Raw genomic sequence first — 10,608 nt, 5'->3', positions numbered from 1 at the left:
AGCAGCATGCCCTGGTCCCTGCCAGACAATCATTACATGCTTTTGTTAGATTTCTATATATTCTCTTCTCTGTAAATTTAAAGAGGACCTTCCAGTAAATTACAGCTTTCATTTGGCTTTCAGGCCAGCGTGCAGCTCATGTTTTCACACAGTCCGAGCTGCTCGCGTTTGGCTTTCCTGAGGTGCTGACTGTGGAGAAGGTTAAGCAGTTTAGTGGTTGAGTCGCTGGTACAAAAACAAACCTACAGTTTTCTGATGCAGAACACACACCAAAACAACACGCTTTAGAGAAACAGCCCAGCTGGAGCCAAGTATACGTGCTATCGCATTACACACAGCCAGTGTTTATTTACAAAGCAAGCCAAGTAGGACTGCCATCCTTCCGGGTTTCCTTAAATGTGCACTTTTTGTGCCCAGAAGCTGTCCTTGGATCAGGTTTTTGGTGGGTGGGGGATTGTAAAGCAGCCATGCGTGCAGGACCTGCAGACAGCAGGCTTCTCCCGCACAGCAACTTGGCCAAGTGGACAATGTCCCTGCCTATGGCAGGGGGATTGCGACTATAAGGACCCTTCCAACCCAAACCATTCTATGATTCTATGATGTACCAGGAGATAAAATACAGGTGTGCACGGGAGGGCTTGTCCACAGCTGTTGTGGGCTCTGAGATACCCGAGATAACAGTGGATTTTCCACACCTTTGCTGTGGCTTTCCTCCCAGTGAGCACAACCATCACCCCACCCAGGGGACCTCAATTGTCATCACAGATGAAAACACCTTTCCAGAGACTGCAGCTTCACACAGCCAGCCCGCACACCGCAGTCCACAAGCCTTGTGAGCACTAACAAAGGGGGGAAGTGGGGGCAAGAATGTTTGAGAAAGGGGAATTTCCCCCTAAGGCTGGGGAACTTGGTGTCATTACCTGGAGCTGCGCACTCCAGCCTCTGGTAGCTTTTACAGTTTTTCTGTCCTCCACACCCATCCTGTTAGGGAAAAAGTGCTTGTCCCCTTCTCCCCCAAGAGAAGGGATGGTTGAATTCTCACTTCAGCAGGGCTGTACAAGTCACAAGGTAAGGCAGGTGAAAGCCCTTCAGTTTATAAAAATGTATCCACTAAAAGCTGAAACAGACTGAATGTTAATAACCATTTCCCAAAACCCCACTGACATTCATTTGCCCTATTTGTCCAAGGCTTCAAGGTCCTCCAGACCTATGGCCTCATGGCAAGAGGTTCCTAATTACCAAGGTTACAACATCATCACTCCTAAATTAACAAAGCACTGGGAGGTGACTGAGGCCACGTTACAGACCATGATGGTGAGGAGAGGTGATAATTCAGCTGGCTTGCCCAGGGACCCTGAGGATGGCTGCAAGGTGCCCACAAGCCCATGGCCACACAAGGTCCAGCTGCAGCATACTAAACACACACATGGCAGAGCAGCTCGCTTCATCATATAAGCCCTGATGCAGCCACAAGGCATAAAGCCACAAAGAGTAATTACAAAGAGAACTACTTCTAAGACATGTAGCAATGGTCTAGTGTATTTTTTTGTCGCCCCCCCCTTTACAGCAAAGGCACTGTGGAGTCAGCCAGGTAAAAGCCTGCCCTTGGCAGGATTGCTCAGGAAAAGCAGGGCAGGCTGGCCCTTGCTTCCTGTTTGCCCAGCAAACCCAGGGAGACACAGCCCCTCTCACTCCTCACTGCTGGTGTTGGTACCTGCAGTGCTGCCAGCCCCACAGCTGGGAGCAGGAAATGCTGCTCCCATCCTTCTCTGATGGCCTTGACACCCACAGCACCCCTGGCAGGGCTGGGTTTGCAGAGTGGCTAGTACCAGTGCCTAAAACAAGCAGCAGCTCACAACCAGCTGCTGATTCTCTAGGAAAGGTGAGGAGGCTTCCCTGAGGAACTGCATACCCAAGGTATGCATACCAAGGTATGGTCAGCAGTTTTTCTTAATGAGGATGCTGCTCTGAGATATATCACTGGAAAAGCTATGCAGCTCTATGTGCATTGGGGAGAGGACCCAACCAGAGCCTTGCACAGCTGGCCTGCTGTGGCAATCCCCAGTTAGGGGTCACTGCTCACCCTGCCCTTACCTGGCTCTCTTGACTCATGGGGGAGCTGATCCACTTTTTACTCAGCTTTTCCCAGTACTGCTGCATGCACCGGCCCACTTGAAAAAGCAACAGCAACAGAAATCCACCCTTAGCAAAATCTGAGGGGTTTCCCACTGCCACAGCTGCTGCAGAAACCCCTCTGTACCTCATGTGCAAGGGCTTTTAGGCTCTAGAAATCAGTGATAGGCCACAATAGCAGATGATTCCTCTAAACACGACGTTTACCTTAATAAACAACCACCACTACTCACCTGAACACATCCCCACAATTAGTATTTGTAAAGCAAGCTGGGATCTTTTAGCTTATCAGCACTTGTCAGACCAGTCCTCACTGCAAGGAAAAAGCAGCTCCCCAGTTTGCTCCAATACTCCAGGAAAACCCTTTCCTTGGGAAATTAGAGTTTGTCCATTCAGTGGCCGCTTGTGCTGTTTGGCAGTGAGTTTTGGAAGAGCAGAGGCACCACAGTGGTGGAGAGGAGGGGGCTTGGGGTGAGCACTCCAAGATGCCATGTGCCCCACGATGGCCACTGCACAAAAATTCCAGGTGCTTTAACAGCAGCTGTGCAAGGAGGTAGTGCTGGTTTATAAATGTATGCCATTTACGCCTGAACTAGCCAGTTTTGTACCTGACCTTGCCATTTAGGAAGGGTTCCCCCGGAGCTCGGGGAAGCAGAGGAGCAAGAGAGCAGCAGTGCGCATCCCGGCACCAGGCAGAGGGGGGCATCATTCAACAGGCACAGGATGATCCCAGCAACAGGCTCTTTATTCCACTAGATGGTGCCCAGACCTTGCTTATGGATGTTGCTTAAAGGCGTAGACAAGGATGAGGTTGGAAGTGGTGATGGAGGTGGCTGTCCAAGCTCTGCCAGGGAGGAGACCCAAAAACCACCCCCTTCATTTGCCATGCAGCAGCATACATCGAGCCCCAGCTCCCTGGAGCATCGCTGTGGCTCATCAGACTTGGGGTGTGACATGCCATGGCAATTCTGGTGGCAAGTTTCCCAGCCCAGGCTGCCAGCCAGCCCTGTAGCCCTTGTCACTCTGTGCCGGGTGTGCTGGCACAGGAGGTCCCTGAGCCTTTGGGGGTCTTGTGGATGCTGCCCCACACCTGGGAAGCTGCAGACAAGCTGCTGCCCCAGGCTGCTTAAACCTTAAACCAAGCTGCCTGGCACACCTCCCCTGGGGACATCGGGGCCTGACGCCCTGGTGTGGGGCATAGTGGGCACATGCAGTTTTTGACCCTTTCTGACAAGGCAGAGCTCTGGCAGCTGGTACTACTGGTAGCATGAGAGATGCACACTGTTATCCTTGTGCTTATCCTGGTGGTCTCAGCATCAGTCACCCATGCACGATCCCCAAGAACCAAGTCTATGGCCTGAAACAGGACCTGCCACTTCACCACATGTGTCCACACAGAGGACAGGAGAGCAGACGTTCTGCGGGTACATTGCCAACACCGTAGCTGCTCCCACCTTCTATCCCTGCATGGGTGAAGCACCGGTGGGGAGTCCCCTCCTGCTCGTGCCGAGGGTGGCACCTCTCCCAGCTAGGCTCGACACTGCTCCCACTGTGCCCTTTGCTGCCAATTACACCCATTTTAGCAGCTTCTCAGACAGAAAAAGCAACCTGCAATTGCATAAACAGTGATTAACTCTGGGCACCAGCGGCACGGCTCCAGCGTTTCGAAGCCCAGCCTGGCTTGCGTGCAGGGGACAGTGGTGGGAATGGCAGCAGCACGGACAGGGCATTATGGTGGTGCTGGAAGGGCATTGACAGCGCCCTGGCAGCGTGCTGGAGGGTGTGATGGGGATTTCTTGCTGCAGGAGATGGATGAGCTGAAAGGGGGGTGATGCTCTGTGGAGCTCCCCACAGTTTGTGGGGTTTGATACGCCAGGGGAGGGATGTGTGGGGCTGGTTGGCCAAATTGCTGCCCCACAGGTGACGGATGTGTGAGGGATGTGCTGGGGCTAGAAATCCCCCCATGCCCAAGGATCAGTGCCCTCACAGCATGCTGCTGGTGGCAAAGCATTTGCCTGAAGTCCTGCTGCAAACACCAAAGTCAGCAGAGCCTTAGGTATAGAAATGCCTTTATTTCTCCATTAGGCTGGAAATGAAACAGCGAGGACAGAGGCTTTTTCTCACCGTTTATTTACTTGCTTCGCATCAGTGCATGAACAACGCTACCCTATGCCGTGTAGCACGATTGCTGTTACATGGCTGTCTAGCACAGCAAACCCATACATTGCTGTCACAGCGCTGCATGCAGCCCCCCTCCAATTAACAGCAGGATTGCATGAACCAGTGATTTTTGGCTCCTGGACTGCGAAGCACCACGCAGCGATGTGCAGGGTGCCCCTCACCCAGGCAAGAGCAGCGCCTGCATCGGGGATGCCGGTGGGGGGATGACACATGGGACCCCCCAGCTCCACTGCTGGAGCCCACCGGGGTGGATACCAGCACCCCTCAGAGGGCCCCGCGGCTCCAGCGGTCATGGGGGGCTCCCCACTCCGAGGGCTGCGGTTCTGCCTGCCGGCTATCGCTGCGGCTGCCCCGCTCCCCCTCGGAGGACTGGCTGCTGTCAGCGCTCCCCAGGCTAGCGTAGGGGCCATGGGGGCCGCCCCCCGCCCCGCCGAGGGCATAGAAGGCCTGCTCGCGGACATGGAGCTCGTCGGCACGCTTCACCTGGTCCAGCTGCCTGCTGCGGCCCAGCGCTGCGAACGTGCCTGGCGCCCCAGCCCCCAGCCTCCTGCCGTGGTGCCCGGGCAGGCGGCCTCCCCCGGCGCCCACCACCGCTGATCCCGCCTTGACACCTCTCTCCCGCTCCTGGCCTCCCCCTGCTGCCACGCTGCCCCTGCCTTGCCCTGCCTGCGGAGGGGCGCTGCCCCTCTCTGCGGTGGGACGTGGCCTGTCCCCGTCATCACCGCCACGGCTGCCAGCCCTCGTCTGGGCCCTGCTTGGTGCCTGGCCGCCGGCTTTGCCGCGTGGGGATGGCGCCTTGTCTGTCCTGGGGGTCTTGTCCAGCCCTGCTCCCCCCGGCCGGACCTTCACCCCTGCCCCGGGCTGTCCCTCCCGGCGGGGCTGGGGGGTGGCTGACCCCACTTCCCTGCTCCTCGCTCTCTCTGCCACGGTGCTCTCGCCTGCTTTGTGGCTACCAGCCGTCCCCAGGGTGGTGGTGCAGTCCTTCTCACTCACCCCAGAGGAGGCCATGGTGGTGCCCAGGCGGATGCTGGCTCCCTCGGCTGGGACGGTGGCATCAGCCTCCTCGTCACCTTCCTGCTGTTGGGTGGTGACAACCAGGAGGCCCGGCCTCCCATCAAACCTCTGCCCTTCACCTCTTGCCACATCATTGTCATTGCCATGGATGCCAGCACCCGCGGGGACAGTAATGTCACCACCAGTGACCCTCCATGGGCCAGGGGCCACTGATCCTTCTCCATTACCAATGGTGGTGGCACCATCCTCATCATCTCCTGTAGGATGCCCATACCTGGGGCTGCTGGTGATGCTGTACCCATGGCTTGGGGTGGCGGTGGTGGCCAGTCCTTCAGGCTGCCTGTGAGCAGGGATGCCATTATCATCATCACTGCCATCGTGCGCCACAGTGACACTCAGCCTGGGCAGGGGGCTGCTAGTTGCCGCAGTGGGGATACCGTCATCCTCGCTGCCAACAGTAGCACCAGCCTGGGTGGTTTCTTGCTCTCCCACGCGGATATTGGCCCTCCCAATGAAGATGTTGACCTCGTCGTCCTTGTCCGGAGAGATTTGGGTGAAGCTGGTGGCCCTTGGTGTGCTGCCCACCTTCCCACGAGTGATGGTGATGCTGCTGGAGTCAGGGATGTAAGCGTATTCATCCACACCTTTGGCATCAATTTGAACATCCTCCATCTTCTCGGTGACGGAACCAAGAGCAGCGCCTCCTGTCCCTGGGCCCTGCATGGCACCCTCCTGCCCTTGGACAGGGATGGTGGCCTCACCGCTGCCCTCATCCACAGCCCCTCCTGTGACAGGGATCCTCTCCCTGCCAGCTGTCATGGCCCCCTCCACTGGAACACCCTCAGGGGCACCAACATCCCTGTCCTCGCTCCTGACACTGGACCTGTTCCCTGCCACAGCCTCACCGGAGCGTCCACCCTCGGGGACAATGGAAACACCACCATCAACTTCAAGCACCAAATCCAGGTCACCGCTGCCCTCTGAGCTGGCCGGGGTGGGACCTGCAATGCCAACACCACCGCGTGCTCGAGCGCCAGTGCCCGGGCGAGGTCTGTGAGCATCCCTGCCAACGCCTGCAGTGCTGCGGTTGTCGGGCCTGAAGCTGGTCCCGTTCTCTATCACAACCGTGCTGCCATTGCCACCATGCTCTGGGGCTGTCCTGTCATCTGTCAGCCCCTGCCTGGCGTCATCCTCACCCAGCTGGCGGCCGGGGACGGCACTCCGGCTGTCGGCCTCTTCCTTCTGTGCAGTACAATAAGGGAGAGGTCAGTGCCAGCCCCGGTGCCTGCCAGCTGCGTGTGGCACCACAGCCAAGCTGGGGCCCTGCCGTGCCACCCGGCTGCCTCCTCACCTTTATCTGCGTCTGGTTCCTCCGTGTTGAAAACGAGTAGACGTATTTGAAGACGTAGAAGCCATGCTTGGCATTGCAGCCTTTCAGCAGTATCTGGTGGAGAAGAAAGAAGCAAAACCCACAATTTTCTTAGTAAATGTGATGGCAGGAGCGTGCCTTGCTGTACCTGGCACTGCAGCAGGGTCCTACCAGCATCCACTGGAGCCTGAGAAGGGCAGTAGCTCTCACCGCCTTGTAGCTGCCATTGTGGGCAGGGACCTGGGCAGGATTCATGTGCTTGCCTCCTGATCTCCGGGGTTTGGCTTTCCCTTGGGCTCATTTTTGCTAGGTAGCTTATAGTTTGAATGAAAAACCTGGTTGGTGTTCCCATCAGACATAAGTGACGGGACTGATGGTGACTAAAGTGTTGGAAAGACAGCAGCTGGCTTCCAATAGGCAAAACAAGGCATTTTCTCCCACACTACTCATCTGAATTTTGCTACTGATGCACTTTACACTGATACACTTTAAAAATCCAACCCTATAGCAGGGTTTTAGTGGGCCTGGGACTTCTGCAACCTCACCTGTGGGTACATTGAGCATTTGTGCTCTGGGGCTGGGCAGGGGCAGAGGAGCAGCTGGTGGGGGAAGCCCTTCCCTTGCCTGAGCACATCACACCTTTCCTTTCCCCTGCTGTTTATAAGGGCTGCTCAGATACAAGGGGATTTTCTGTGGCTCACTGGGGCTGCCCTCCAAAAGTGGCTTTTTCTCCCTGTGCCCCTGTTGCAGGGCATCCCATAGGGTCCGGATGGGACAGGGGGGACATACCCGGTGCTGTCCTGCACAGTTCCCGGCAGCTCTCCCAGGCGGCGGCAGTGGTACCTGTGGGCAGCAAAACACAAATGAGAGCTGAGGTGTCAAATGCTGCCCTGGTGTGCAAGCAGTTTCCAGCACCCGCTGCCAGGCACTCTCCCTGCCTCGTGTGATGGGCATGCCACGGTGTCCAGGAAAGGGTGGGAAAACTGCTGATAAGCCCATAAATCCCCAGGCACTGCCTGGGGTACCGACTTAAAGCCAGCAGTAGTAGGAAAGGTCAAAACCCCATTCTGAGGGTCCGAAAAGTATTGCAAATCCTGCTACAGCATGCTGTTAATAGGATACAGCTACTTTTAATAGGACATTGTTGGTCTGCAAATACCCTTTTACTGGATTCTGCTGCAGAGTATCTTTATTGCAGAGCGCTGCTCACACCACAATGCTGCAGCTTATGTCTGGGATCTGGCTGCAATGAGAGCCTGGAGCTGGTTTAACTGGTGGTGATTCCCAGTGTTTACTGGGCAACTCAGAAGCAACAGCTGTGCCCCCACAGCCAGGTTTCTGTACAAGCTTCTGGCTTCCCCTGATTATCCTGGCATCTTTTGGGATGTATTGGCCAGCGCATCCCCCAGCCATGGGGAACCTGGAGGTGGGAGCATCCTGTGAGCCTCACCAAGCCATTTTCTACATTAGAATGTGGCCCTGAGCCACCTCCAATCTCAGCAAAATCAGCCACTGAAGTGCCTCGAGCACAGCTGAAAGGGGCAGAAATGCACCCCAGAGTATTAAATATTCTGGGGTTATTCCATTGTTTGTGGACAATGTCAAAGGCTGGATCACAGCCCTGGTTACACAGCAGAGTATTACCTGGCTCTTCTTTGTGCCCCTATCTGAAAAGCAAATCTGTGCTGATTTATTGCCTCCCGCCTGTGCTGCCCTGCAACAGACCTGCTTGTGCTAGCTTGCCCTGGGGGCTAAAGGACACACAACTGGGGCCAGCCCTCAGGGAAGATGGCTTCCCTCCTCCTTACCCCACCAAGAAAAGCATGCCTTCACCAGGAGCAGATTTTCAGCCTAGCTGTATATTTAGTACATTGGGAAACAGGTATGGGGGGCAAAATGGCTCCTATTTATCTTAGTTTGCCCTTTGTTTCAGTTACATCTGTCTGAATTTCACATTAAGAAAGCTGGCATATAATTGCAGGCACCTCTGTGACCATTGTTACCCACATGGGTAAGGTGAGCATCCTCCCTGTGCCTCCCTTCCCATGGCTCCGCTCAGGCTGATCCCAGGCCAACAGCTCAGGCACCTCAGTACTGATCTATATTTTTCCTGCTGGGTTCAACTTTGTGCCAGCACCTCAACTCCCCCACCTCAAGCCCCAGAGGTGCTATATGCAAGCACAACTCATGCTTTCCTGCTGCTGAAAGCATGGTGGGGCGCACTGGGTGCTACACCCCATGCTTTCAGCAGCATGTTGGGAAGCTGGGGAGAGCCATACTCACGGGTATCGAGAAGGCTGTGCTGAGCAGGCACAGGCACAGGCACAGGCACACGAGGACTGTTTGCATCTTGGGCAGCTCCTGGGGGCACAAAGGAAAGCGTCGCTGAAGTTTGTCTTCCTGGAACTTGTGGTACCCAACAGTCCCGGTCAGCAGCAACCCAAAAGCTCCTACAGCACAGGGTTATCCAGTGACCCTGGTTTCCCCAGCCTTTTCAGTGGCCCTCAGCATCACCGTGCCTCTCTGCACTCCTTGCAGCAAAGGCGATGCTCTTACCATGGGCATACAGCAGTGAGGCGAGGACACACGCATGGCCAGCAGCACTGAGTGGGTGCTGACACTAACTGTTAAAGCTTCTTAACACGCTCTGTCAAAACACTTTGGGTGGATATTTGCAATAAATGACCACCAAAACCACCGGAGGCTAAGCCATACAGTCATAAGCCTGAATTAAGACACTTGCACCCTGCTTTCAACAGCATTGATACATGGCAGAAGACGACAGCTCTGTTGGCTAATAATTCTCATTTCACCCATCCACCCTGGCTTGGGCTCGCAGGTCTAGCCCAGAAACTATATCCAACCATGCAAGAGTTGGTACAGAAAACATCAGAAGGAAATCCGTGCACAAGGATCAGCAGTACAAAGCAACAGAGGTTCAAGAGAGCTTAACGCAGAGATGTGCTCAGCCGAGGCTCGGCCCATCTCCCTGTCTCCACCATGGCTTGCCCAGAGTGAAAGCAGAAGATGCCCTGCTTAGAGAGAGCAGAGCCGAAGTGCTAGGGAGAGGCAGGCCAGGCAAAGTAGGTAAGAAGATTACCTTTTGCTGTCGGAGGCAGGTCCCAGCAGCAGCCCGTGGAGGCTCTGTCCACTTTGCTGAAATTTAAAGTTGGCCCTGGGTGCGCAGAGCCAATCAGCTCCTGCCCAGGGACATTTGTCAGGGCTGGCAGCGCCCGCAGATAACCAGGGGGAGTAATTTCCAGCTAAAAATGTGTTTGTGGTGGAAGACAGCTATCAAATGTTCCACCTGGCTGGATAAACAGAAAGCACAGTTTATAAATATCTGTTCTGAAGGCGAAATTGCTCGATGATTAGCGCAGATCTTAGTGTGGCACACATCCAGCCTGGTTATTGATAAGAGGGGGTGCAGGGGGTTTTAACATGCTCACTGTGACTGACATGGGAAAGCCTGATAGGGCTGCAGAAAGAGAAGGCTGATACACTGAGCCTGTCCTGGTTGCCGCCACGACAGGCACTGTGGGACAGTGCTGGCCAAGCTGAGAGCTGCTACCACACCGTAGCTTCCAACACTTGCTTTTGGGGTTTCAACCTCAACCCCCCCTGAGCTAAGCCTGGTGCAAGTGCAAAATAGAAGAGTGGTTAAAAAAAAGAAAAGGTATTTTTTCGTGCAGTGTTTGCACAGGTTCCTTCAAGCCCACCTTTAGTGTAAGAAGGTGCTGCAAGGATGTGCGCAACATATGTACGCTACTACTGTCCCCTCTATCTTTGGTAGTACTGCTGGTCACCTACACCTATGCCCAGGGAAGTTGTCCCTGCTGTGGCCAGCGTGACTCAGTGGCTCACTGTGGTGATGGTGACAACAGCTGCCATCCCACCCATCACCCTGCCTC

At 55.2% G+C, this 10,608-nt stretch overlaps 1 protein-coding gene across 1 annotated transcript; it reads right to left on the bottom strand.

Moving 5' to 3' along the window:
- Positions 1-4,578: 4,578 nt before the first annotated feature.
- Positions 4,579-9,046, bottom strand: LOC115610224 (ovocleidin-116-like). Its single transcript, XM_030491370.1, has 4 exons — positions 8,981-9,046; positions 7,487-7,540; positions 6,680-6,772; positions 4,579-6,570 (listed from the first exon to the last, which is right to left on the bottom strand). The coding sequence occupies exons 1-4, from the start codon at positions 9,044-9,046 to the stop codon at positions 4,579-4,581; spliced, it is 2,205 nt and encodes a 734-aa protein (XP_030347230.1).
- Positions 9,047-10,608: the final 1,562 nt, after the last annotated feature.

The sequence above is a fragment of the Strigops habroptila genome, chromosome 7, assembly GCF_004027225.2.
Source record: "Strigops habroptila isolate Jane chromosome 7, bStrHab1.2.pri, whole genome shotgun sequence".
Lineage (NCBI taxonomy): Eukaryota > Metazoa > Chordata > Aves > Psittaciformes > Psittacidae > Strigops > Strigops habroptila.
The sequence above is the reverse complement of the archived record's forward strand: the minus strand, read 5'-3'. Positions and strand labels throughout refer to the sequence as shown.

Coding starts and splice junctions, on each gene's coding strand:
- LOC115610224 (XM_030491370.1), bottom strand. CDS start 9,046: ATGCAAACAGTCCTCGTGTGCCTGTGCCTGTGCCTGTGCCTGCTCAGC. Junction 7,541..8,980: donor GCACAGCCTTCTCGATACCC/GTGAGTATGGCT, acceptor TGCTGCCCACAG/GTACCACTGCCGCCGCCTGG. Junction 6,773..7,486: donor ACTGTGCAGGACAGCACCGG/GTATGTCCCCCC, acceptor CTTCTCCACCAG/ATACTGCTGAAAGGCTGCAA.